Source organism: Suillus plorans (genome assembly GCF_016647745.1).
Source record: "Suillus plorans strain S12 chromosome Unknown HD556scaffold_28, whole genome shotgun sequence".
Lineage (NCBI taxonomy): Eukaryota > Fungi > Basidiomycota > Agaricomycetes > Boletales > Suillaceae > Suillus > Suillus plorans.
The window spans coordinates 421,500-448,505 of record NW_024537412.1 but is presented as its reverse complement, the minus strand read 5'-3'; the positions used below and the strand labels follow the sequence as shown (position 1 = coordinate 448,505).

The window sequence follows — 27,006 nt, the reverse complement described above, 5'->3', positions numbered from 1 at the left end:
CCCAGATATAAGTTGTCGAAATGATACTAGAAGACTGCATCTGATGCATTTTTTAGATTCTATCAAGTGTGCAGCGCTCCTGTTTTCCTCCCAACTCATCCATACTATTCCCGGATTGTCCATTCTAAGACGCGATCCACACGTCGAATGGTTTTTAAATGCGAATGCGCATCAAGGGGTGTAAGCGGCTTATAGCGGTTGTGCTTGCGCTGTGCCGATATGGTGATTTGAGAGGGCAGTGGTAAACAGTGCCGCATTCTGGTGGAGTTACTCGGAAGATGAGAATAATCTCAACACATCGAGCGAGAGAGCTTGATCTCGGATTGGATAATGCGCTTGAAGGCGCGTGTTGTAGGCACTTGTTAATTGGTACCAAAGATCTTCTTCAGCATGCTCTTGCCCTGCTTCTTTTGCCCGTTGGAAGCGCCAAGCACCTGGCGGAACTCTGCGTACATCGCATGTGTCTCACGTGGGGACTGTGTTGGAGCAAAGACAGCAAATACGTTTGAGGATGCAGGCGGGGAGGCGAAGAGGGAGAAGTGGGTGTTAACGTTAAGCGTGGTGTAAGACATCTCGAGCTATTTGTTTGGAGACGAGTGTGAGATTCAGAGATGTTTAGTTTGAAGGCTGAGGGCGCTAGTGCTGATGATGAGTAAAGTGACGGACATCGCGTTGCTTAAGTATCTGGTTGCTGGGTTCTTTGACGACGGAGTGTCAGGAAATCAAGAATCGAATGTTGACCGTCTTCAAGAAAATTACCTTTTAGGAAAATACGGATTGCATGATACACATGGGCCCATGGGCAATCGATTCCGGGACGGAGACAGTGCTAAAAGAGGAAATAAATGTTGCATTGTGTGCCAGACAATGCGAAGGAGGCTGTTTGCAGGTGTTTAGCAAAACCTTTTGAAGTAAATACGACCAAACATCCAGTTGGCTCGAGTTCTTCGAAATCGTTCTTGCGACTCCTTATAAAAACTCGAATTCAAATCTTATCATAGTATGATTTGTGACATCCGTTGTTCACGGAGGTACCTTAGTGAGTAATGATGATGTCTTTGTAAGCACTTCAAAATACAACCATCATATCGTCTGACTAATTTTCTTGTAGTAATGCTGACTGAGTCCAGTAACGGACCAAGCCACTATTTGACGCATCTTTGAATGACGATATTGCTAGGAGTGGCGCAGATTTGTGATCAGCCTGTTTTCAAGCTGTTGGATTCGTAAGCGCCGCCCTGGTTGTGTCAGAATTCGACAAAGCGCACATCGCTGTAGCTCCTTTATTAGGAGCTATAAATACATGACAATATCCACTGCCGAAAACACTACATACTTTCGACTCATCGACCTCCCAGTTACTGCCATGTCGTCGCAAACTCATCTTGCATTCGCGAGTACAGCTGTTGGGATAACATCTGTTATTCAAGTCCCGACACCATCTCCTGGACCTGGTGAGGTGATGGTAAAAGTGGCATTCAGCGCAGTCATACCTCTTGACACATACGTAGCGGATTATGGTCGAATCGTAAACGGCGAATACCCACTCGTATTAGGCTTCAATCTTAGTGGAGTTGTGGAAGCTGTTGGCTCTGGTGTGGGCGGCCTGCAGACGGGAGACAAGGTGAACATAAATATCTGTGCAAGATGAACGAACAAGTCTGATGGCCATCTTATTTTCTAGGTTTGCGGATTTACAACGGCTGGATCAAAGGGGAAGGGTTTACAAGAACGTGCAATTATACACAGTTCCGCTTGCGCCAAGGTTTGGAAAAATCACGTTTTTAATGCAAGTCCTAATCAGAGTCGCAGCTCCCCGATGATTACTCTCTCGAAGCAGCTGCAACAATTCCTGACAATTTCGTAACTGCATTTTACACGCTGTTCGATCGTTTGGGACTTACTCCACCAACATTCCCCGTTTCTGTACCACCTCCCCATGCAGAGACTCCCATCCTCGTTTATGGTGCGGGAGCCACGTCTGGTCAATACGCTGTTCAGCTGTTAGCCCTTGCTGGGTACAAGCGGGTCATTGCAACAGCGTCCCCTCGGCACCATTCTTACCTCAAGTCTCTTGGCGTCGCCCATGTCATAGACTACAGCGCTGACGACATGCTCGAGAATATTTTACTCGCCGCAGGCACAAAGCTTCAATTTGTCTTGGACTGCATCAGCGCTGAGAGCACACTCAAAAGCATATCCAATGTCGTTAGCTCCGACGGTGTGGTCGCCATGCTATTGCCAGTGACGGAAGGCACTAGGCATGTTGCAGGGAAAGATGCGCAAATGTGGATGGAATTACCGGTGGACAGAAACCCCTTCCCAGATTCGGTGAAAGTTTTAGGCGTGAAGACGCTACTGTACCAGCAGGTGAGTATCTTTGGAATTTTTTTGATTCAAAATGTTGATAAGTTGGCGTAGAATGAGTACCTTCGTGACAACCTGATGCCAAAGATTCTCCCTCGACTGTTGGAGGAAGGCATCATTCAACCCAATCGAGTTCGCCTATTTGATCAAGGATCACTACAAGATCGCTGCCAGGATGCTTTTAATGTAGTACGAAATGGACAGGTGAACGGAGAGAAAGTGATTGTGAAAGTAGCATCGGAGTAGCTCATTCACTGTACTTACATCTGGGTTAGAACTTAGGTGAGGCGTATTGGAGCGGACGAGGAACATAGTCATTTGGATACTGCCTGTATATGGCATACTTGTAAGCCAAGTAATTTATGTAACTACTCATAGATGTAGTACTAGGCAATCTTATCTTATTGTTCTCATGGTATCGTAGCATTTATCATTTTCGGGCGTATCGGATTCGTCACTTGTGCGGTTATAATATATATTCGATCCAAGATGTTGGGTGTAATTCGCCTAAGATCTTTAGTTCTCCGTGGTGGTCCTCCCAGCTGTAGGACAACCGCTCTTCGTCTCCCACAATACCCCGCTTTTGCACTCGCTACCAGAACAAAACGACAGATGTCTACGATCACAGCCGTTTCGACGCCCAACGCGCCCTCAGCCATTGGGCCCTATTCCCAAGCTATCAAAGCTGGCGAATTCGTGTTTGTTTCGGGTTGCATCCCCCTCGTACCTTCCACGATGCAGATAGTCGAAGGCGGTATCGAGGAACAGACCAAGCAGGCCCTCACAAATCTCAAGGCTGTTCTTGAAGCCAGCTCTAGCTCAGTTGGCAAGGTCGTCAAGACTACGGTATGTCGCTGAGACAGTCGTCTGTCTCCGAGTCGAATCTGACGGATGATGCATTACATAGGTGTTCCTGAAAGATATGGAGGACTTTGCCACCGTCAACAAGATTTACGAGGAGTTCTTTAGTGGTTCGGAACACAAGCCGGCACGGTCAGCCGTTGAGGTTGCTCGGCTTCCGAAAGACGTTTTGTTTGAGATCGAGTGCATAGCCGGTTAGTCCCTCGTACTATGAACTTCTTCGGGTGTACTAATAATGCGCCATTTATCTTCAATATTAGTGGCAAATAAGTGATTCACGAGTCTTTATGACGAGTACCGTGAATTGATACGTAGATCGTTGGACACACGTGCAATGGCAGAGCCTCACGCAGAGCCTCACGAGCATCAGTTTCGGCGAGCACAGAATTTAGAAATAGGAATGGCACTTTTTTGTGATATACTCGGCCTAGTGCGTATGAAAGATCAGGATGTGATATTTTCGATGAATCTGTGTTGGGACTGAATACTGAGTACTGAGTACTGAGTACTAATATTCTGATTGTACTAGTTTGGACACGGGAGGTCCTTGCACTATTTCTTAGCGAAAACAAAACACCTTCTGTGAACTGCAAAGTTTCCGACCACTGTAGACACTAGAGTCTGGACAGGATCGATCATTGAAATCGTTGATATATTTCAAGCCCTTTGGCACTGTAAATTCGACAAGAAAAACGCGCACATACCAGTTTAGCCGGCGCGAGAGGAACATCAACGATAGTTGGCGATGCACGCCACCAGCTTGATAGTCGATTTAAGGGAGATTTGAGGGTTGGGAAAGTATTGATGACAGAGGATTGGGTGGTGGGCGGTGCTGGTGTGCGTCGAGACTGGAAGAATGTAAGTTTGCATGTGATGATAGAGGTCCGCACTCACATTCTCGTCGTGCTTTGGAAGTGGACGAGGTAGGGGCGATGTAGCAGGGAACTGTGAGTGAACTGTAGAGTCAACTGGGAGGCAAACGGGTAAAAGAAACATACGTCCAGGAGATTAGGCTCATCGATGCGACCCGCATCTGTACGAGAAAAGAGCTTGCGTAGAAAGCGGAGGCGAGCATGTGGATCCCTGGCAGGCAAAGGTCGAGGAATGGGAGACATGGCAGGTATTATCACTGGTTTACGACGCGCGGGACGAGGTGTTGCATCGGACTGTAATGAATAAAAGTGCGGTGCAGATGAAGGAAAGGGCGGGTCCACATACGTTGAGCAGACCAGCATGGCGTGAATCAGATTTATTGGTCTATAGAATATTAGCATATAAATGATGGATGTATGTGGGGGATACATACACTAGGCTGTGCTTCAAGTCCAACGCTAGCAAGGATGTTGGCTGGAATGTCACATATGAAGATTTTAGTGTCATTGAAGATCGTGTAAGCTAGTTGGCGTGAATTGGGTGAGAAGACAAGCGCAGGATATTCCGAGACGTCGAATGAAGCGAGGAGTTGGCGGGACTCGAAGACCCACAGCTTGATGATGAGGTAGGAAGAGCTGGCGAGAAGAACACAATCAGATGAGAGTGCTAGACCAAAGATCTTCTCAGTGTGTTTGAAAGGGGCTCCAACAATCTTGAGAGTCGACGCGTCAAATTCGTGGATTGTCGTGTCATCATCCATGCAGTTGGATGCGGCTACAATGGATTTGTTTTTTGTTGTCCAGAATACCGGCAATTTGCGCCCTCCATCCTTGTCAGGAGTAGAACCAAGCTCCATATCCAAGCTGTTCCATGCTCTGACCCACCCGCTACCAACGCGCTGTCCGCGGAGATATCGATGCATCTAATCCACCCAACGTGAAATGTTCTCACGATACCCGTCTCAACCTCACTGACTTTGAGTCCCAGGCTATAGCCAGCAGTGACAACCCATCGACCATCCCTTGACACCGCAACCGCATCTATACCATTCTCGCAAACCTCTCGAGCCTCCTCAATCTCCTTACCCTCCCGCAGGTCCCATCGCCGAATCGTCTTATCCCCCGATCCGCTGATCATTTGCTTGTCGTCAGGAGAATAGGAAATGGACAAAATATATTTGAACTCGTGATGTTCACCATCCTCATAGAGAAATTTCCATGGTTCATGTCCCTCCAAGGTCATGACTGATGTTAGAATCGATTTGTTCTCTGCTGCATCGGGCTGCATCGAGCTGGAAGCCATCACAGCTGTATTCACCAGACGGGTCGGCAAGATGTCGGTCAATGGATGTGTTCGGTGGGTTCTCCTCGTGCTCTATAAAGCTAGGCTTGACGTTGAGTAATTGTCAACTCTCACTCGTTCGAGAGCTGGCGCACCTTACTTGCTCAAATCAATCGTCAGTTTGACTCAATTCATGCGTGATGCTCAGAGGTTTTGTCTTACCAGGGCGTTAGCAAGGAAGAAGAGCGATGATGGTCATATAGGCGCGTGTTCCATCTCTTTATATTTATATCTTCCAGACGGCCGTGCATTGCACAGCGTGACTCCCCACACTATCCATACATGTAACCTTATCAAGTTATGATGACCTCGGAGTGGCGTCCACCCGCATGCTTCCTGTGTGGTTCTCATGTGCCAGGGCGTAATGGATTGCCAGTTAGGAGGAAATTTATTGCATGAAATTCGTCTGTGAGAAGCTAGTGCATGGTCACTTAGAATCACAATCCATGCGTTAAAACTTGAAGGTTACGAGAAATGAAAAAGAGCTGGCTTGATCTCGTTTGGAAGCTCACTAGATTTAACTAGGTCGCATTTTCGAGCAGTTCTATGTACTGAACAAACACCTTCGGAACAAGAGCCTATCGGGATTCGGATGCTGATACACTGGAACGGGCACGGACTGCAAGGGAACCAAGGCCAGACCTCTATGGCGGGAGGCTACAGCTCTGTCTATCGAGGACAGACTACGACACACGCGAGGACTACCGACTACGAGCCAGGACTCCTGCCACTGCGCCAGGACCCCTGCCACTCCCGTCCTGTCCTGCCAGAGCGCCCCGCTACAACACCAGGAAGCCAGTTCCTCTCTGCCCACGACGCATGTACCGTGACTAGTGTGACGCACACCAAATTTTACTGGATTCACGTTGATGGAGTCTAAAGTGCGTGTCTATACCTCTGTCGTTATATCTGAAACCATTGTCAAGTTCATGCGACTCCGAGTATGGCCTCAGAGCATCAATCTCATCAAACATGATGCAGAGGATTTTCGACGTGCACCGCCCACCGCAAGCCGTAAGGCGCATTGGCAGGAGAAGAATATGAAGGTCATATGGCAATCAAATGATAAGCAAACTTTACCCATGGTTGAAACTCATCAGTATTGAGAGCTTTTGAACCGGGAGTGATCGTGACTGGAAACATTACCTGGTCGACGTTTGGCTGCACTCCGAAAGCCTATGTCGATGCGCTCGTACATTGCAGTCATCAACAATAAACCCATGTTGTCAGGTACCACTTTCTGCTCACCAATAACGCAACTTCATCTTTATAACCAGTTATTTTCTGCGCATGCTGCCGCTCTATCCGATCCAGGTTTCTGGGCTCAGGTCGCACCAGGACATCCAGATGTCGCTTCTCTGTGTTGACGATCTGTAACGGTGCAAATCAATTCGTGAGATGACTGTTTAACAATGAAGAAGTTCTTCGATGCTTTCTTGAGTCGATGACATGGATAAGTGAAATTTTACTTCTTTACCTTTCACCCGTCCTTCCGGGCCAGGAAGCCGTTCCTTGTATTTGGTAGGTCTTTGTACTCTTCATGACCGTGTATACAGGCACTAAAAAGCGATCACTTGCAGGCTCTCAGCAGGGTGGCAAAGGCACACCTTTGCGTCAAGCGACCAACGCTGCAAGACGGCGATTTACTTCAACTTAATGGTGTATTTTTGCAAGCAGGAAACTAAAATAATGGTCCGTTCTCTATCTTGGCTAAAACAGTCAAATCGGGCCAGAATCTACGACGGGATGTTGCGATGTATCAAGGATGCAAATAAAGCGTGAGTATTCACAAGGAAATGCAATGACAATATTGTTGTCCGTGACACTTGGCGCTTGAGTCTTTCCGAGTCGGATGCTGGTGAGCCGATTCTGAAATCATGCATTTAGAAGGTGATGCGAGACGTATGCATCAAGTATTGCATTGTCTATTCTACCTCACGTAGGTTCGTTCTTTGTGATTGTTGTTGACCAATTCACTGAACTCGAGCTGTTTCTTCCAAAGCACCGACATGACTCACGAAGACCTGATAGATCTTGTCACTCACGCGAATCTGCTTTCAATCTACTCTGTTCGCTATAACTTATAAGTTGTAGCGCTCCAATCAGATTGTCAGCCCCAGGAGGACCTAAACTTCCACAGCGCATTGACAATGTACTGCTCGTGTTTGCATCGCGGACTTGCAACAAGAACGAATAGCTCAAGCGTGCATGCAAAGCTGAACGCATCGATCCAAAGGACCATCGTCCCATTTAGTGAATGACGATGGTCCACAGAAATTGTTTCCTCAAAGGAAGGCCCCTGCAGTGGAAACACATCTCGAGGGGTATGCCTTCAAAGCGGCGCTGGACGAGCATATAAATATCGGTTCGGTGGCCTTCATCATCTATTCCTCACCCACTGCACCTACTGCCACTGCGACCTCGTACACACACTCTAACATTTCAATCAACTATTTGTTGACCACGGTACGTGTGTTCCGAGCTTCAACACTTACGTTTCTCACTGTATGTACTTCTTGCCACCAGATGAGAAAATTCATTCCCCACGTCTCCTCATCGCATGGTTCCGATTCTTCCAATGCAACCCAATACACGCCAAACACTTGTACGTATATGGGTCGATTTCGCTGGCCCCAGCCCTCACGCATTCCTTCTCCAGGCTCCTACCACCCGCATGGTGTGTCAGCTAACGGGATGTATAGTGCCTCTCCCGCATACGCGCCCGTTGCACTTTCGCCTGGTGTGGGTGTTGGAGTCGTGCATCACGCGTTCCAAACGGGACCAAATGGTTATTGCCCCCCTCCAGGAGCCGATGTCTCGTGTGCCACTTATGGTGGTCCATACTCACTGCCAACTGCGGCTGCTCATCCCCCACAAGACCCATCCGCGACCCCTCTGTACCATCAACCTATTTCTTTTCCAGGAGCCGCAAACCCTTACGCTGCACTCGTACCGCACCAAGGATACCTCCACCAGAATCACGGGTCTGTGCTCGCAACGGGCTCTGCATTTTCGTCTCTCCCTCAAGCACCACGTATCAATCAGAAGCACGTCGTGGAACACCTCCATTACCACGACGTCAAGCAAGCCAAAATAGCTCCCGGCGGAATGAAGAACGACCCGTTATTTGTGAGTTTTCTTTTCATCTTGTGAGGTCGAATTCTCAAGCATTGGGACAGACACCCGTGTTAGATCGACTCGGTCAACCAAACGGGACATTCGTGTGTTCTAGGGACGGCATGGTGCTCAATCCTGGAAGCTATCTGAAGCACCTCAAGACAAAAAAGCACCTGGGCTTCAAACTAGAGAAATTCAAGTGCTCTGGTTGTCCCAAAACGTGCGTATCCCAACTCTCAAATACGCTTCTCGTATCATTAATATCGTTGTGATTAGGTATACGAGACGCGATGCCTACAAGAGGCACTTGATCAATAGCAAGTGTGGACAGGTGACAGCTGTGGACGCTCCGCCGCCATACTCAGCTAGTCAGAACTCCACGAGTTCCGCTTCTGCTGCACCTGCAATGGCACCTACCACTGCGCTCACTTATTCTCACCTGTATAGCCCCATGTTCGCCGAAGATGACAATAACGACGACACTGATTTTTAGGAGGCTAATGAGATAAAGGACGGCCATGAGATGTAGCCATATTTCAATTCTGCTACTGACTATTTTCTTTCTTGTATTATCTGCTGTCGTTCATTCACTTGTCTTTCCACCTACTACACGCATTCTCTATTCTCTATGGCATAACAAACTATTTATTCGTTCACACTGTCATGACCACTATGATCGTTATCATCATCATCATCACAGTGATTTGGTGATTCGGTGGTTATAATACACTCTCCTCTCTTGTACGCGCGAGCTGGAATATTCAAGGAACGAGCGAGCAAGTGGTGGGTTGAAACAATTTGCAACATCATCACCCGTCCCCCCGAAGACACACTTGAGAAGCATCAGGGCCAATCTCAGAAAGGTCAACATATTATCTCTGTAAAATTTTGAGAAAGCGACTCAACCTAAATACACAGATGTCACAATGCGAGGTGAACTATTGCACCAAGTTGCGGACCCACAATTGACTCAACACAATGAAGTCCCTGGGTTGAGGTCTCTTTCACTTCATGACATTCATATCTAATGCTTTTATTAGCATTTAATTGATTCGACGGTATTTTGAAGCAGGTCCCAGATATAAGGTGTCGTCGAAATGATACTAGAAGACTGCATCCGATGCATTTTTTGGATTCTATTATGTACAAGCGCTCCGATCACCTTCGGACGTTTCCTAACGTCAGGTATAGTAACAGATGCTTGGAGACTACGTTCGCCGTCGGTGGTATCGCACATACCGCATCTACCTTGAGATCGAGGCGATGGGGAGGTGTGTTTGTGTGAGTTAACATTGCAAGGTATTCGGGAGTCTGTTCTGGTGGGTCTGCAGGCGCTTGGTCTGCCTCTTTGAGATACTTAGACTGAGCTGAAGTATGATTCTGTTTCGTTCTGTCATCAGTCTTTTGCGTGATTGGTTCTCACTCGTGAACGTTGAACTTTTGAATGCCTACGACGCCGTGAAAAGAGCACGCGGACGCCATGATGATAGGTGACGGCTGGGACTATAGGAGACACGGAGATCGCGAGCGCAAGAAGCGGGTGGCGCTCAGCTGGAGCATGCACGTGGGGTGGACACGAATTGGTTCCGCGGGATCAAACGCTCCGTGCTTATATATATTAGAAAGTATGCAGCGCTCCAGTTTTCCTCCCAACTCATCCATACTATTCCCGGATTGTCCATTCTAAAACGCGATCCACACGTCGAATAGTTTTTAAATGCGAATGCGCATCAAGGGGTGTAAGCGGCTTGTAGTGGCTGTGCTTGCGCTGTGCCGATACAGTGGTTTGAGAGGGCGGTGGTAAACAGTGCCGCATTCTGGTGAAGTTGCTCGGAAGATGAGAATAATCTCAACACATCGAGCGAGAGAGTTGGATAATGCGCTTGAAGGCGCGTGTCGTAGGCACTTGTTAATTGGTACCAAGGATCTTCTTCAGCACGCTCTTGCCCTGCTTCTTTTGTCCGTTGGAAGCGCCAAGCACCTGGCGGAACTCTGCGTACATCGCATGTGTCTCACGTGGGGACTGTGTTGGAGCAAAGACAGCAAATACATTTGAGGATGCAGGCGGGGAGGCGAAGAGGGAGAAGTGGGTGTTAACGTTAAGAGTGGTGTAAGACATCTCGAGCTATTTGTTTGGAGACGAGTGTGAGATTCAGAGATATTTAGTTTGAAGGCTGAGGGCGCTAGTGCTGATGATGAGTAGAGTGACGGACATCGCGTTGCTTAAGTATCTGGGTGCTGGGTGCTTTGACGACGGAGTGTCAGGAAATCAAGGATCGAGTGTCGACCGTCTTCGAGCAAATTAGCCTTTTTAGGAAAATTCAGATTGCATGCTACACATGGGCCTATGATGATCTACGGGCAATCGATTCCGGGACGGAGACAGTGCTAAAAGAGGAAATAAACGTTGCATTGTGTGCCAGACTGTCAGACAATGCGAAGGAGGCTGTTTGCAGATGTTTAGCAAAACCTTTGGAAGTAAATAGGACCAAACATCCATTTGGCTTGACAAGTTCAACTTAAATCGTTCTTGCGACTCCTTAGAAAAACTCTTTTGACACGCACCGCCCACCGCAAGCTGTAAGGCGCATTGGCAGAAGAATAGGAAGGTCATATGACAACCAAATGATAAGCAAACTTTACCCATGGTTAAAACTCAATAGTATTGAAAGCATTTGAACTGGGAGTGATTGTGACTGGAAACATTACCTGGTCAACGTTTGGCGGCACTCCAAAAGCCCATGTCAATGCGCTCGGTGTACATAGCAGTTATCAACAATATACCCGTGTCGTCAGGTACCACTTTCTGCTCACCAATAACGCAACTTCATTTTTATAGCCAGTTATTTTCTGCGCATGCTGCCGCTCTATCCGATCCAGATTTCTGCACTCAGGTCGCGCCAGGACATGCAGATATCGCTTCTGCATTGTGTTTACGAGCCGTAGCAGTGCAAAGCAATTTCCGAGACAACTGTTCAACGATGAAGGAGTTCTCCAGTGCTTTCTTGAGTTGATGACATGGGTAAGTGAATTTGTGCTTCTTTACCTTTCACCCGTCCTTCCGGGCCAAGAAACCATTCCTTGAATTTGGTGTGTCTTTGTACTCCTCATAACCGCGTATACAGGCGCTAAAAAGCGATCAGTTGCAGGCTCTCAGCAGGGTGGCAAAGGCACACCTTTGCGTCAAGCGACCAACGTTGCAAGACAGCGATTTCCTTCAACTTGATGGTGTAATTTTGCAAGCAGGAAATCAAAATAATGGTTTCTCTATCTTGGCTAGAACAGTCAAATCGGGCCAGAATCTACGACGGAGTGTTGCGATGTATTAAGGACACGAATAAAGCGTGAGTACTCACAAGGAAATGCAATGACAATATTGTTGTCCGTGACACCTGGTTCTCGAGTCTTTCCGAGTCGAATGCTGGTGAGCTGATTCTGAAATCACGCGTCTACTATGATTCATCTGTTCGCTATAACTTACAAGTTGTAGTGCTCCAATCAGATTGTCAGCCTCAGGAGGACCTAAACATCCACAGCGCATTGACAATGCACTGCGCGTGTTTGCATCGCGGACTCGCAACAAGAACGAATAGCTCAAGCGTGCATGCAAAGCTGAATGCATCGGTCCAAAGGACCATCGTCCCATTTAGTGAATGACGGTGGTCCACAGAAATTGTTTCCTCAAAGGAAGGCCCCTGCAGTGGAAACACGTCTCGAGGGGTATGCCTTCAAAGCGGCGCTGGACGAGCATATAAATATTGGTTCGGTGGCCTTCATCCTCTATCCCTCACCCACTGCACCTACTGCCACTGCGACCTCGTACACACACTCTAACATTTTAATCAACCATTTGTTGACCCCGGTACGTGTGTTCCGAGCTTCAACACTTACGTTTCTCACTGTTGTACGTCTTGCCACCAGATGAGAAAATTCATTCCCCACGTCTCCTCATCGCATGGTTCCGATTCTTCCAATGCAACCCAATACACGCCAAACACTTGTAAGTATATGGGTCGATTTCGCTGGCCCCAGCCCTCACGCATTCCTTTTCCAGGCTCCTACTACCCGTATGGTGTGTCAGCTAACGGGATGCATAGTGCCCCTCCCGCATACGCGCCCGTTGCACTTTCGCCTGGTGTGGGTGCTGGATTCGTGGATCACGCGTTCCAAACGGGACAAAATGGTTATTTCCCCCCTCCAGGAGCCGATGTCTCGTGTGCCACTTATGGTGGTCCATACTCACTGCCAACTGCGGCTGCTCATCCCCCACAAGACCCATCCGCGACCCCTCTGTACCATCAACCTATTTCTTTTCCAGGAGCCGCAAACCCTTACGCTGCACTCGTACCGCACCAAGGATACCTCCACCAGAATCACGGGTCTGTGCTCGCAACGGGCTCTGCATTTTCGTCTCTCCCTCAAGCACCACGTATCAATCAGAAGCACGTCGTGGAACACCTCCATTACCACGACGTCAAGCAAGCCAAAATAGCTCCCGGCGGAATGAAGAACGACCCGTTATTTGTGAGTTTTCTTTTTATCTTGCGAGGTCGGATTCTCAAGCATTGGGACAGACACCAGTGTTAGATCGACTTGGTCAACCAAACGGGACATTCGTGTGTTCTAGGGACGGCATGGTGCTCAATCCTGGAAGCTATCTGAAGCACCTCAAGACAAAAAAGCACCTAGGCTTCAAACTTGAGAAATTCAAGTGCTCTGGTTGTCCCAAAACGTGCGTATCCCAACTCTCAAATGAGCTTCTCGTATAATTAATATCGTTGTGATCAGGTATACGAGACGCGATGCGTACAAGAGGCACTTGATCAATAGCAAGTGTGGACAATCGACAGCTGTGGACGCTCTGCTGCCATACTCAGCTAGTCAGAACTCCACGAGTTCTGCTTCTGCTGCACCTGCAATGGCACCTACCACTGCGCTCACTCATTCTCACCTGTATAGCTCCATGTTCGCCGAAGACGACAATAACGACGACACTGATTTTTAGGAGGCTAATGAGATAAAGGACGGCCATGAGATGTAGCCATATTTCAATTCTGCTACTGACTATTTTCTTTCTTGTATTATCTGCTGTTGTTCATTCACTTGTCTTTCTACCTACTACACGCATTCTCTATTCTCTATGGCATAACACACTATTTATTTGTTCACACTATCATGACCGCTATTATTGTTATCATCATCATCGCGGTGATTTGGTGATTTGTTGGTTATAATACTCTCATGTACGCGCGAGCTGGAATATCTAAGGAACGAGCGAGCAAGTGGGTTGAAACAATTTGCGACATCATCACCCGTCCCTCCCGAAGACAAACTCGAGAGGCATCAGGGCCAATCTCAGAGGGATCAACATATTTTCTCTGTAAAATTTTGAGAAAGCGACTCAACCTAAATACACAGATGTCACAATGCGAGATGAACTATTGCAACAAGGTGCGAACTCACAATTGACTCAACACGATGAAGTCCCTTCAGCGGAGGCCAGCTATGTAGCAGCGCGCCACGGAGGTTGAAATGCTCTGGAGTCTGGATAGTAAATGCTCATGACAAATATAAACGCAGGGACAATATCTCGGAGCGCCGTAGACACTGGAGTCTGGACAGAATCAACCATTGACACTGTTTCCATATCTCAAGCGCTTCAGGGGACAATAGCGACTATGAATTCAACATAAGTGTAGGGAGGACAACACATACAACGAGCAGCAATTACAGTAACGTCGAACGAGATGCCCGATAACTAGAAGCAAAAACAAAACCGGCCGCTTCCATGATGTCCGGAGTCAAAAATCCCTGGGCGCGAGCCGGGATTAGGGGAAGGGGGAGAGACATAATCTTCGTCGCGTATCAACTCATCATCAGGGCCGGGAGCGCCCGCCGCAGCATGCCGCTATACATACGTGGATGAGAATTCGAATATGACAAGAAAAACGCGCACATACCAGTCTACCCGGCGCGTAAGGAACATAGACGATAGTTGGCGATGCACGCCACCAGCTTGATAGTCGATTGGATCTGAGGGTTGGGGAATTATTGATGACGGAGGATTGGGTGGTGGGTGGTGCTGGTGTGCGTCGAGACTGGAAGAATGTAAGTTTGACATGTGATGATAGAGGTCCGCACTCACATTCTCGTCGTGTGTTGGAAGTGGACGAGGCAGGGGTGATGTAGCAGGAAACTGTGAGTTAGTAACTGTAGAGTCAACTGGGAGGCAAACAGGTAAAAGAAACATACGTCCAGGAGATTAGGCTCATCGATGCGAACCGCGTCTGTACGAGAAAAGAGCTTGCGTAGAAAGCGGAGGCGAGCATGTAAGTCCCTGGAAATGGAAAACATGACAGGTATTATCACTGGTTTACGACGCGCGGGACGAGGTGTTGCATCGAACTGTAACGAGTAACAGTGCAGTGCAGATGAAGGAAAGGACAGGACCACATACATTGAGCAGACCAGGGTGGCGCGAATCAGATTTATTGATCTATAGAATATTAGCATATAAATTATGTCTGTGTGGGGGATACATACACTAGGTCGTGCTTCAAGCCCAATGCTAGCAAGGATGTTCGCTGGAATGTCACATACATAGATTTTGGTGTCTTCGAAGGTCGTGTAAGCTAGTTGGCGTGCATCGGGTGAGAGGACGAGGGTCCTGGGAGATATTGAGACGTCAAATGAAGCGAGGAGTTGACGGGACTCGAAGGCCCACAGCTTTACGGTGCCATCATAGGAAGCACTAGCGAGAAGAACACAATCAGGTGAGAGTGCTAGACCATTGATGGCAGATCTAGAAGTGTGTTCGAAAGGAGCTCCGACAGTTTTGAGCGTCGACGCGTCAAACTCATAGATCGTCGTGATATCATCACCCGTGAATCTGAATACGGCTACGATGGATTTGTCTTCTGTTGTCCAGAAGACCGGCAATTTGAACCCGGAATGCTTGTTAGGAGTAGATTTTTGTACAAGCAATTTCTGTGCCTGAACATCCCACACGTGAAGGTACCCTCCCCAATGTGATGACACCGCCAGCTTCCGAGAGTCTTCCGAGAGTCGAACTGACGTTATTGGGCCAAGATGATCCTCGCCTGTTTTGAATGGACCAGCCACAAGTTTGCCTGTGTCTAAGCTCCATATCCGTGCCCCATCATATGACCCACTCGCTACCAACGCGCGGCTGTCCGCGGAGATATCGATGCAAGTGGTCCAAGTGTGAAATGTTCTCACGATCCCCGTCTCAACCTCACTGACTTTGAGCTCCTCATCAGCAGCAGTGACAACCCATCGACCATCCCTTGATACCCCAACCGCATCTATACCATTCTTGCAAACCTCCCGAGCCTCCTCGATCTCCTTACCCTCCCGCAGGTCCCATCGCCGAATCGTCTTATCGCGTGATCCGCTAGTCATTTGCTTGCCGTCAGGAGAATAGGAAATGCACGAAATATAGCTGAACTCGTGAGAATCCTGCAAGGAGTGTTTCCATGTTTCATGTCCCTCCAAGATCATGACTGGCGTCAGAATTGATTTGTTTTCTGCTGCACCGGGTTGCGTCGAGCTGGAAGCCATCACAGCTGTATTGGCCAGACAGGCTGGCAAGATGTCGGTCAATGGATGTGTTCGCTGGGTTCTCCTCGTGCTCTACAAAGCTATGCTTGACTCGGACGTTGAGTAATTTTCAACTCTCACTCGCTCGAGAACTAGCGCACTTTACTTGCTCAAATCAATCGTCAGTTCATCCATGCGTGATGCTCATATGGGTTTTGTCTTACCAGGGTGTTAGCAAGTACGAGAAGTGATTATGGTCATTAGGCACGTGTCCCACATCTTTATATTTATATCTTTCAGACAACTGCATTGTACAGCATGTCATTTTTAACTCCATACTATTTCTAACTTCAGTCGAATGAAACCTACATTTTCCTCTCTTGCTTCTGCATAATCTGCATCTTATCCGATTAGCGTTCCGCGCATCATGTTGTCATGTGCTAACGCCGTCCTTACCGTGTATTATACAGTGGAGCTCGCCGATGGGCGGTCTGCATCAGTGAATGCGCACTGTCTTTGCACGTCGATGATCAACTATCGATAGACTTGCTCGGTGAGATCTAGTTGGTTTTTTAAAGCGGATGCTCCTGTTCATACTTCGCTGCTAGTCGAGGGCGAACCCATAGATTTTGATTGCCTTTGCGACGTAGCTGCTTGCACTTGTCAATGTCGCTAAGTAATGGCACAATTCGGCATAGTGCGCTCGCGCGCCCTATCGGGGGTTAGTTTGATACCTGTTTTTGTACCGCTTGTCTCCTGATCTGCCCCCACAATATTTTGATGATCTATACTCACTTAGACTTGGCCCCAGGTTCTTCATTTCTTACTATCCAGACTCAAAAGTTCAACCTCCATGGAGCTCCCTTCTTGAGCAGCAGTTTTGTGCGAATCGCTCAAAAATATCTGATATATCTTGATGCTTGTCAACTTCGAGTTTTGTGTGGTGAATCGACTGGGAGATGATGTCATAAATTGCTTCACCTCGCCCGCTCGTTATATCTTTCAGCGTGTACATGCAAGGAGTGTAACGCACGATCGCGAATAATAATTTAATTCGAAAAGTTTTATTTGAATAAGGCTGTTATTGCAATTGGCTCGTTGAAGTTGGAAAAGATAAAAGATGATGTAATTCTCACGTGATCCCAGTTGTTCGTTGGCATCATGAGCTGGAGCGTCTCAGGCAGTACTAAGAATGTAGTAGGGAGAAACGGTTGACGAAAAGGGAAACAGCCGTTCAGTACGTATGGTAGGGATGTGGAGAGGAGAGGTGCCAAGGAGACTCGAATTGAACCAGATTGTCGTGAGTACCAGGACAAGGTCTTGAATGGCCCAGTCACTGGTGCTGATCGAATGTGCCGAAACCATTGAGTGAGACCACCCTTCCACAGGTGGCTCGGGCCCACACTAACTACCATTGTAACAAGAAAATACAATAGAATTTCAGGTGTGTTTGTTGTGGGCCTTTTTTTTTTTGAAGTGTTGAATTTAAATAGGGACGCGGCAGTTGACGAAACGATAGAATTTTGGTAGAATTATTTCCTCCCCCAAATCTCTGTATCAAACATCTAAATCTTCTTCGCACCAGCATGCAGAAATCCAATTCAAACGTCGATTCACTGGTCTCAGCTACCATTGGTGAACCGCAGAAACCTGTAAGTAACTGGTTCTGGAGGTATTTTCGTCTGGATATTATAATAAACATCTACTTCAACAGTTGAATGAGATGATCATGCGCAAGAATTCGGGCCTTGAAAAAGTTAGGAAGGGCGTTTCCTATCGTCAACGGCCACTCGTCGAAGAGAGGGCCAACATTGTTCAGTCCAACACTTCGCGCAAGGCATTTTCGTGGCGTCCGCCAACAGAAATACTCTCAGAAGTTTTCCTTTACTGTCTGCCTAAAGACGAGTATTTGTGCCCCACACCACAAGTGGCTCCCCTACTGTTGACCACAATATGTCGACGATGGAGGGAGGTTGCTGTGGGCTTGCCAAGTTTATGGTGCAGGCTGCAGATGAAAGCCGAGCACGACAATTGGAAGAAGAGAGCTTTATGCTACAACCTCTGGCTCAAGCGGTCGGGAGGATGTCCTCTCTCGTTGAGACTCGAATGCCACACTAACTGGAGCGAGCTACAAAGCCTGCTCCAGCCATACGTTCAGCAAATCTCGTCTCTCAAACTTGATTTTTTTGCCTGCGATGGCCCCTTCATGATGGAAGGCTTTCACGCACTCAAGGAGCTCACCATACATAAATATGGGTTTGATCCTACATCAGCTATCGACCACTCTCTCTCGAAATTGCCGGTGAATTTGCGTAGGTTGGACATGACATCACTGTTGTATAGCCGCAAGGACCTAGCTTTTTTTAGTGACTCCGCATGGGCCCATCTCACGCATGTTGAGATCAACGTGAATGGACTAGATGCATTCCCCCGCATACTCCATCTATGCCCCAACCTCTCTTCCGTGGTTATGATTGGAATACTCGACCCAATTCAAACTCCAGAACTGGTCACGCACGTCAACCTCCAATCCTTACGCATGTCTGGGGACATATTCCTGAGCTCAGCTGGGGCCCTTGGCCTATTTGAGGTTCTCACACTCCCCAACCTTCGCGTGGTCGAAGCCCGCAATATAGGGCCGTGGCCACATGAAGAGTTCAAGGAATTCTTGATACGGTCAGAATGTCCCCTGGAGAGCCTTATTTTCGGCAATGCAGTGCATTCAACGGACCGGCAGCGAGGAGAATATGTCGCCCTCATTCCTACCCTCAAATTGAGTGTAGAACCTGATAGCAACTTTGATATGCACGAATTTTTAGAAGATCTCGGCAGTGAAGTGGATTCAACGGACCAGCAGCAAGAGGACTATGTCACCCTCGTTCCTTCCCTCGATTTTATCATAGAACCTGACAGCGACTTCGATATACACCAATTTCTACTATAGACTGCTTTACCCAGCCTTTCCTTATACCCTTACAAGTGATTGGCGCTATATGGATACAAAGAGAACTTTATATCTTCTTTTCAATGTCGAAATGACTTTGCCTTGTGTTGATGTCCCACAGCCCCACTCCACCATCCAACCGTCCGCTAACCACTTTGATCCGACATCTGTTTCCCACTCTTTAAGTTCAAAATACCCGCAGCGAACAGTTATCTGAACAAGTTGTCCGCCTGGTTCCGATGGGGCGTTATCACTGATGTCCCGCCTCCCTGCGATGGGTGAAGACATAACGGACTACTGGTCATGGCTCCGTCCCAGCTTTCATCCAATAAAATAAAGTCAAAAATAAATGTTCAAGCCTTACGACAACTCGTTTCTCTGCAGGCCTAAATATGTTCTCTGACCTTCGCGTGCTCGATAATTGTCCATCATTCAATTTATATGCTCACGCTTAGGATGGACAACTACGCATACACCCCAGCAGGACTAGTAAACGCCCTGTTCTCCCTTCTCGCCATCGGTACCTCAAACTTGTCCAGGTCTTCCATTCACAGCGGATGGTGTTAAACAGGCGCAGACCGACCTGACAAGCAGAAAAATACAAGAAAATTTGTATTCAAAGTCAGCGATTGACCGAACGTTGCATGACAAGACCGAAGTCAACATAATGTAACCTTGCGTATATTTGTTCGGATAAAAATGCGAGAGTATGCATGTCATGATAGACGCGGTTCCGGAAGTGGGCCCTGGGGATCCCTGTCAAGCATTATTCTGGACACGGAGCCAATTGAATGGTTCGTTCGGCGCCCTCTGCTACTCGCTATCCTCACCTCCTTGTTTGCAATAGGTTATTTGATGACATGGACTCAGATGAGGCATGCGATTACGTTCCTCTATCTTTTCGCTAATTTTATCTATTGTCAATGACGAACAAAATGATCCAGACCGGTGGATGGAATGAAAATAATGGAACTTAGCTCGATTCACAGATTTTGTATTTCGTGCGGTGGATAGATATCTGACTGGGGTCCTTGGTCGAAGCGAAAACGGGCTTATGACGTGATGGTAACACCCCATCGGCCAGGTGACTTGGATGTGTATTTTAGTTGTAAAATGCTCGCTGCATATAAAAAGGCTACTCTGCAAGGCACTTACGATGTTGTGCAGCCGACGAATGATATTCGAGGCCGGTAATTGAATTTGACTGGTAGTTTGGTGAGTCATTTTAGCTTCATGTTTGATTTGTTCAGGGACATTCTTGAAGGAAAGGTGACATTCTATTACCACGTGGCGTGACCGACCTCGTGTGATTTTGCGAGTCCTGCGACCACTCGAGGGCAACGACAAGAGGATTTTTGACTGTGAATTGGTATCAGTCTGCTGTGGTGAAATCATGCACTATTGATACCGACTGATACCATCAATATCGGGGTCGGTCACGGTAGCGTTCGTAACATCGAGCAGACTGGTGAATGGCTCGTAATCGATTTCCTGAATATGCATCTTTACTTTGTCATGTTACCCAAGGTCCCAGAAGACCTCTGGGAGGAGTGTGCGAATGGCGACAGCGAGATTAGTGGAACGCATTGTTGTAACCGAATTTAAATTTACTTTGTCTGATGTTCTTTGACGCAAAATCAGTGAAGACATTGCGCCAATCTACATAATAGCGAGCTTGCTGGAGGAAGGAGGTAGGGTCTCGTAATAGATCTAGTTATAGGTGTACATCATAGTCGTTGGAGCGGGGCGCTCTGGTCGGGAGTGGCAGGGGTCCTGGCGCATAAGCAGGAGTGGGCCTGGCTTGTAGTCGGTAGTCCTCGCGTGTGTCGTAGTCTGTCCTTTATAGATAGAGCCGTGGCCTTCCGCCACAGAGGTTTAGCCTTGGGTTTCCCTTGCAGTCCGTGCCCGGTCCATCGTATATCTGCAAGACGATATGAGCTCATTCTGGATGAACCTTTACATTCCACTGCAAAATGTTGTCAGAAAATCTTTCACATATGCGATGAAGTGATATACTATTTAAAGTTATTACTGACGCCCAAGTAAGGTTTCAATGCAGTCGGGACTCGGGAAGGGCGTGGCAGTGGACATGCTTGTGAATGCAGATGAAGCGTAAACTCGGGCTGAAATTTGAAGGTTACAACCTTGCTCTGAGATGACGAAGAGCTAATTTAACCTCGTTTGAAAGCTCGCTATGCGTCAAGTTGCATTCTTTTAGGCCAAGTAGTATGAGAACTTACGTTCAGACGTGAAGTAAACAACTGGACAACCAAGCGCCCATCGGGATTCGGATGCTAGCCTAATACTTGGATCAACAAATCCAAAACACTCTCCTACACCGGACAACCGTCTAAGATTCACTCAGATGCGTGCACTCTGCACCTCTGTCATCATATCTGAAACTATTTCCAAATACATGCTTGTTATACTCTTCATGACTGTGTATACAGACACTAAAAAGTGATCAGTTATAGGCTCTCAGTAGAGTGGTACTGACACACCTTTGCGTCAATCGACCAATGTTGCAAGACAGCAATATCCTTCAACTTGATTCTGTAGTTTTGAAAATAGGAAAATAAAATTACGGTCAGTTCTCTATCTTGGTTAGAGGAGTCAACTCACGCCAGAATCTACGACAGGATGCTGCGATGTATTGAAGGAAACCAAATAGTAATAGTGCGAGTACTCGCAAGGAAATGTAATGGTAATATTCTTACCCGTGTCGCTTGTCGCTTGAGTCGAATACTGGTGAGCCGTCTTTCGAAGGTGATACGAGAGGTGTGCGTCAAATTTTGCATCGTCTATTGTACCTCGCACAGGTTCATTCTTTGTAACCGTTATCCACGAATCACCAGTTCACTGAATTCGACCTGTTTCTCCCAAAGCACCGACATGACTCATGGAGACCTGATGAATTTCATCACTCACGCGAATCTGCCTTGGCCCGGTGATTCATCCGTTCGCGGAGCCTGAAACATAAGCCGTGATGCTCCAATCAGATTGTCAGTCTCAGGAGGGCACAAACAACAGTTCATCCACCACATGCTTCTCGTCTTTGCATTGCGGACTTGCAACAGAACAAGAATGAACAACTCAAGCGTGGATGCAAAGCTAGACGCATCGAGTAACATGACTATTGTCCCATTTAGTGAATAATGGTGGTCCACAGGAAATGTCCCCTCAAAGGAAGGTCCCTACAGTGGATACACATCTAGAGGACAACTTCAAAGCGACGCTGGATGAGCATATAAATATTGGTTTGGTGGCCCTCATTCTATCCCTTCCCCATTGCACTTACTGGCACTGCGAACTCGTACACCCCCTCTTATCAACTATCTGCTGGCCCAGGCACGTGTATCCCCCAGCTTCAACACCTGCGCTTTCTGACTAAATCTACTTCTTGCCTCCAGATGATCCAATCCACACCCCATCCCTCCCCATCGCATGGTTCCGATTCTTCCAATACAACACAATACATGCCAAGCACTGGCATGTATATGGGTCAATTTCCCTGGCCCCAGCCCGCATGTATTCCTTATCCAGGCCATGCCCCCGCACACCACTACTACCCATACGGTGTGCCACTCAACGGGATGCATGGTGCCCCTCTCTCATACGCACCCGTCGCACATTCGCCTGGTGTAGGTGCTGGAGTTACGCATCACGTGTTCCAAACGGGACAAAATGTCTATTGCCCTTGTGCAGTAGCCAATGTCTCGCTTGTCACTTATGTTGATTCATACCCACCGCCAACTGCGGCTACTCTTCCCCCGCAAACCCCACCTGCGCCCCCCCTGTGCCATCAACCCTTCCCATCTTTTCCAGCAGCCGCGAATCCTTGCGTTCCACACATACCGCACCAAAGATACTTCCACCAATATCACGGGCCTGGGCTCGTAATGGACTCTGCTTCTCAAGCACCAAGTGATTCGCTCATTCAAAAGCATATGGCGGAATATCATCATCACCGCTACTACATCAAGCGAACCAAAATAGGCTCCGGCGGAATCAAGAACGACCCGTTATTTGTGAGTGTCCTTTTCATCTCGTGAGGTCGTATTCTCAAACATTGGGACAGAAACCCGTGTTGAATCGACTTGGTGAACCCAATGGGTCATATTTGTGTTCTAAGGACGGCATGTTACTCAGGAGTCCTGCAAGCTATTTTAGGCACATCAGGACACAAAGGCACCTAGGCTTCAAACTACAGAAATTCAAATGCCCTGGTTGTTCCAAAGCGTGCGTATCCCAACTCTCAATATCAGCGCGTCTCATCACTAATATTGTTGTGGTTAGGTATACGACAAGTGATTCCTACAAGAAGCACTTCGAGAAGGGCAATTGTGAACAGTCGACAGATCATGGGCGCTCTGCCGTTTTACCCAACTGCCGAAGAAGAAAATGATGATGACGACGACGACGACGACGACGACGAAGGCCCTGAATATTAGGAGAGGCTCTGCTACCAACTATCTTCTTTGTTTCATGTATGCATCTGCTCACGCTCATTCACGTATTTTCTTTCCACCCACTATACACATTCTTTTTATTCTCTGTGGCATAACATACTGTCCACTCTTTCTACCCACCCACACATTCTTTTTATCATCTATATTCATTCATTCCCACTATCACGATCGCGATTATCGTTATCATTATTGCTTTCATCATCATGGTGATATGGTAATTCGTTGGTTATATATAATACACACACTCCTTGCATCTACGTGCTAGCTGGAAGATCTAAGGAACCAGCGAGCAGTTGAGATTAACCGATTTGACATCCTCCCAAAGACGGACCTGACAAGCGTCAACATTGATATCAGAAACGTCGACGTAAAATATTGAGAGGTTGTGCAAGATTCAAGTGGAGACCCAGGCGCACAAATCATTGATAGGCACGAGCCTCGACCAAAGTCAGACAGCGGCACTGCAACCTCAGTCAAACTAATTGAACACGGAGCAGATACACAATTCAATGAGTCCCTTCGGTGGAGGCTAGCTATGCAGCAGTATTCAGGACGTGTCATGGAGGTTGAAAGATTCTGGAGTCTGAATAGGGAATGCGAGTACAAGTCTGAATGAGTATAGGCTAGCAAAACATATCAGGGATAGATATGCCGACTCCAGAGTAGGAAACAAGCGGTATCTGAGGGAGGAAGGCGTAGGCGATCACTAGATTAATATTTGAGTCCGGGTCGCATCCATTCTTCCAGCCCTGGTACTAATCCGTGACAGAGCGTTGGAGGTTGAAATCACATACTTTGGTACTTGTCATCCCAGGCGGTAAAATGCCTACCACGAACAGCCAATGGAGTTGAACAAAAACTAGTAACGGGATACGTGGTCAAAACATCCCTTCCCTTTGTGGAATAGCGACTGGAGGAGGTCTGATAGTGTTCCCAGGACGATCTGACGAGCGTGGTGGAGGAGCTGGGCTATCCCGCACAGATTTCGACAAAGGATCGGAGTCATGCATCTGCCTGACTGGGCGCAGAGGTGTTGAAGAGCGTGTAGGAGGGCGAGCAGGCGAGTCAGGGGTAGGTGGAATTGGAATTGGAGGTATGGTAGGCGTTGAGGAAGACACAAAGGATAATGTAGATTGTGGTGTGTGCGAGCGTGAAATGGAGGGCGCTAGGGAAGGCGCATGGAAGGTAGCGGAAACAACGCAGGTGTCGTTGGTCTGTGGGTCCTGGACCAGAAGCTCGTCAAGGAGATAGCGGAAGTCAAGCCCAAATTCTTGCAGGAGCTGAGTAGTATGCAAGTGGATGGGTTACACAAACAGGAAGATGGAAAGACAGAGGTACAGATTAGTATGAATTGATGGCAGAGATAATAGACAAACCTTGCGACTCTGATTGTGTGTGATTTTGAGTGCTTCTTTGATAGTCTGTTGTTCAACATCGGAACTATAGACCTGCTTTCTGAACCTTTCAGCATACATCTCAATCTGTTTCTTGGCCCAGTCAATCAAAGCTTGGTGCCTATCAGTAAGGAGGTTTGCATGAAAAATGCGAAGAATCACTGACTGCTAGTCATATCATGCTCTACAAAGCCTGCGAGGAACCAATCTGCTGTGTGCTTGATCCCGGTAAACACGACCAAAGCCAAATCGTGCACATACATCCCGACATGTCCTTCGAATCTAATGGCCCTAACGTACCGGTCCACCGCCCCCGCTCGTGCATTTAAGAATGTCAACCTCGCAGCTGGACCTTGTCCAAGCTTTAACAAGTGACCAATGAGGCTCACTGCAGTAGTCTTGCGGTTCCCAGGCGCACTGAGTGCATCGAGTAGTGCTGAGGTGAGGCTCGCCGTAAGAGGAGTGAGCTTGGCGCTCAATGACGGTATGGAAGAAACTTTGGCTCGACCTTCCTCCACTAGCTGAACGGCCCGTTCCCAGGATCGTAGAGCGATGGCGACTGTGAGGTCGTCCGAAAAATCACTGATGAAGCGGGCATCGCTCTCAGATTTGTCCCGTGCGCTAGTATCTCCGTCAACGCCCGCTTTGCGGGCAAGCTCAGCCATCCAGTCAGGAAGGGGCGGCACCTTATCAGGATGCAATGTCATAGAGGTGCGCTGCTTAAGAATATCATGTCAGATAACGAATATGAATCACTTAAGGCATAAAAGCTGACATCTCCACTGGTCCACATGCTCTTACGTCGCTCGTGCTCGCCTTCACGCTCCCTACGTTTGCGGATTGCAAGTTCTTCAGCAACCTGGCGGAACTGTCCAAGCAGTGTCTTCTTATCAGAGGGTGCCTCCGTCCTGTAAACATATGTCTCCTTTTGATGACGAATTTTAAAGACATTTGTCATGGCTTCAAGTTGCCAGGTCGATCAGACATCATATACATTCTACAATCCAAATCACACTCACTTGCTGTATCTTTCGTATCCAAAACTAACATCTCATTCAAAGGCCAACATCTCTCTGCCACCAGCCGTCCCCCTTCTCCGTTGTTCCTCCTCCTCCTCTTCGCGACGAGCACAGAATCATCCAGTACGACAAACTTGACAGTGTTACTAACCCTGTAAGTTGCCGCGTTGAGAGCATATATCCCGTCCATTTCGTAAATTACATGTCTGCCTGGCGTTGTTGGAGCAAATTTCGCAGAGCCCTCGATTTGAGTGTGCAGTGTCTGCATCTGATTCGCATAGAGCACGCGAAGGTCCGCGATGGATGAACGAACGTTGCGCCGCCGCTCCGAAGCAGAGGCGGACTCATCAATGTGCAAAAGGCTCGGCATGGACTTCCATTCAGAAAGACTTTCTTTGAGTTCGAGCACTTCGTTCTCGAGGACAGAAATTTCTTTGGAAATATGTACGAATTCGGCATAACTGTAGTAAGGTTAGCGAATTCGACGGGGCAGAACATTTGGAGATACTTTTTAAACACATTCCGCTGTAGTTCGACAGCAGTATCATCCTTGGACGATCTGAGTGAAGACTGGAGAGACCTGAGCTCTGCCTCGGTCGAGTTAGCCAATTTGGCCTTCAAATCTGTATAGCATGTCGAACGCGTAAGAATATACAGACTGCAAATGTACAGTACTCACAAGTGTCTGGATCAAAGTCTTCCTTGTCCAGCAACCTCTGATCTATAACTTTCGGGTCCTCTCTAATACTGGCACGTTCCAAGACAAGCTCATCTGGGTCCCTCACTGCACCTGGACGCAGCCCAATGGGAACACTCGGCACATCCGGAACAGAAGCTTCGGTGGGCGCAGATATCTCTGCATAGCGCAGAGACATGCGCTTCTTTATCTTGTCATCGACGGTGGACTTGCGAACATTCTTATTGATAGGTTTCTTATCGAGTTTGGACGCCTGGCGTTTGACGGTGCGCGTCTCAGAGGGCCTGCGTGTGCGCAATGACTGCATGATTTTAAAAAACCTCAATGGATGTTTGTGCTGGTCGTCCCAGACGTTGAGGACGAC

The 27,006-nt window shown here is 47.7% G+C and overlaps 11 protein-coding genes across 11 annotated transcripts; 6 read left to right on the top strand and 5 right to left on the bottom strand.

Moving 5' to 3' along the window:
* Positions 1–362: 362 nt before the first annotated feature.
* HD556DRAFT_1237525 (uncharacterized protein) lies at positions 363–572 on the bottom strand (the record flags this gene model as incomplete). Its single annotated transcript, XM_041297906.1, has 1 exon — positions 363–572. The coding sequence occupies one exon, from the start codon at positions 570–572 to the stop codon at positions 363–365; it is 210 nt and encodes a 69-aa protein (XP_041160287.1).
* A 794-nt stretch (positions 573–1,366) lies between these two features.
* On the top strand, positions 1,367–2,613 carry HD556DRAFT_1237380 (chaperonin 10-like protein; the record flags this gene model as incomplete). The annotated part of the gene is made up of 4 exons (XM_041297890.1): positions 1,367–1,624; positions 1,685–1,765; positions 1,813–2,370; positions 2,422–2,613. The coding sequence occupies 4 exons, from the start codon at positions 1,367–1,369 to the stop codon at positions 2,611–2,613; spliced, it is 1,089 nt and encodes a 362-aa protein (XP_041160286.1).
* A 366-nt stretch (positions 2,614–2,979) lies between these two features.
* HD556DRAFT_1432182 (Endoribonuclease L-PSP/chorismate mutase-like protein) lies at positions 2,980–3,427 on the top strand (the record flags this gene model as incomplete). Its single annotated transcript, XM_041305093.1, has 2 exons — positions 2,980–3,213; positions 3,275–3,427. 2 exons carry the CDS (start codon positions 2,980–2,982, stop codon positions 3,425–3,427), a joined length of 387 nt encoding a protein of 128 aa, XP_041160285.1.
* A 138-nt stretch (positions 3,428–3,565) lies between these two features.
* On the bottom strand, positions 3,566–5,745 carry HD556DRAFT_460680 (uncharacterized protein). The gene is made up of 8 exons (XM_041310668.1): positions 5,538–5,745; positions 5,077–5,483; positions 4,535–5,023; positions 4,447–4,485; positions 4,227–4,394; positions 4,123–4,173; positions 3,933–4,076; positions 3,566–3,849 (listed from the first exon to the last, which is right to left on the bottom strand). Exons 2-8 carry the CDS (start codon positions 5,401–5,403, stop codon positions 3,781–3,783), a joined length of 1,287 nt encoding a protein of 428 aa, XP_041160284.1. The 5' UTR covers positions 5,404–5,483; positions 5,538–5,745; the 3' UTR covers positions 3,566–3,780.
* A 343-nt stretch (positions 5,746–6,088) lies between these two features.
* HD556DRAFT_1443349 (uncharacterized protein) lies at positions 6,089–9,052 on the top strand (the record flags this gene model as incomplete). Its single annotated transcript, XM_041306593.1, has 7 exons — positions 6,089–6,275; positions 6,325–6,456; positions 7,679–7,908; positions 7,969–8,047; positions 8,102–8,571; positions 8,622–8,779; positions 8,836–9,052. 7 exons carry the CDS (start codon positions 6,089–6,091, stop codon positions 9,050–9,052), a joined length of 1,473 nt encoding a protein of 490 aa, XP_041160283.1.
* A 1,416-nt stretch (positions 9,053–10,468) lies between these two features.
* Positions 10,469–10,678, bottom strand: HD556DRAFT_1237230 (uncharacterized protein; the record flags this gene model as incomplete). The annotated part of the gene is made up of 1 exon (XM_041297885.1): positions 10,469–10,678. The coding sequence occupies one exon, from the start codon at positions 10,676–10,678 to the stop codon at positions 10,469–10,471; it is 210 nt and encodes a 69-aa protein (XP_041160282.1).
* A 1,193-nt stretch (positions 10,679–11,871) lies between these two features.
* Positions 11,872–13,682, top strand: HD556DRAFT_460541 (uncharacterized protein). The gene is made up of 5 exons (XM_041310667.1): positions 11,872–11,983; positions 12,044–12,421; positions 12,481–13,083; positions 13,134–13,291; positions 13,348–13,682. The coding sequence occupies exons 2-5, from the start codon at positions 12,176–12,178 to the stop codon at positions 13,562–13,564; spliced, it is 1,224 nt and encodes a 407-aa protein (XP_041160281.1). The 5' UTR covers positions 11,872–11,983; positions 12,044–12,175; the 3' UTR covers positions 13,565–13,682.
* A 1,065-nt stretch (positions 13,683–14,747) lies between these two features.
* Positions 14,748–16,547, bottom strand: HD556DRAFT_460459 (uncharacterized protein). Its single transcript, XM_041310666.1, has 4 exons — positions 16,344–16,547; positions 15,017–16,288; positions 14,812–14,964; positions 14,748–14,755 (listed from the first exon to the last, which is right to left on the bottom strand). Exons 2-3 carry the CDS (start codon positions 16,138–16,140, stop codon positions 14,925–14,927), a joined length of 1,164 nt encoding a protein of 387 aa, XP_041160280.1. The 5' UTR covers positions 16,141–16,288; positions 16,344–16,547; the 3' UTR covers positions 14,748–14,755; positions 14,812–14,924.
* A 1,158-nt stretch (positions 16,548–17,705) lies between these two features.
* Positions 17,706–19,101, top strand: HD556DRAFT_1476750 (uncharacterized protein; the record flags this gene model as incomplete). The annotated part of the gene is made up of 2 exons (XM_041308539.1): positions 17,706–17,771; positions 17,834–19,101. 2 exons carry the CDS (start codon positions 17,706–17,708, stop codon positions 19,061–19,063), a joined length of 1,296 nt encoding a protein of 431 aa, XP_041160279.1. The 3' UTR covers positions 19,064–19,101.
* Positions 19,102–22,070: 2,969 nt separating this feature from the next.
* On the top strand, positions 22,071–23,631 carry HD556DRAFT_460302 (uncharacterized protein). The gene is made up of 4 exons (XM_041310665.1): positions 22,071–22,411; positions 22,474–23,091; positions 23,142–23,302; positions 23,360–23,631. Exons 2-4 carry the CDS (start codon positions 22,474–22,476, stop codon positions 23,466–23,468), a joined length of 888 nt encoding a protein of 295 aa, XP_041160278.1. The 5' UTR covers positions 22,071–22,411; the 3' UTR covers positions 23,469–23,631.
* A 760-nt stretch (positions 23,632–24,391) lies between these two features.
* HD556DRAFT_1432181 (uncharacterized protein) lies at positions 24,392–26,949 on the bottom strand (the record flags this gene model as incomplete). Its single annotated transcript, XM_041305092.1, has 8 exons — positions 24,392–24,475; positions 24,552–24,812; positions 24,909–25,039; positions 25,093–25,645; positions 25,702–25,886; positions 25,946–26,406; positions 26,454–26,568; positions 26,625–26,949. 8 exons carry the CDS (start codon positions 26,947–26,949, stop codon positions 24,392–24,394), a joined length of 2,115 nt encoding a protein of 704 aa, XP_041160277.1.
* Positions 26,950–27,006: the final 57 nt, after the last annotated feature.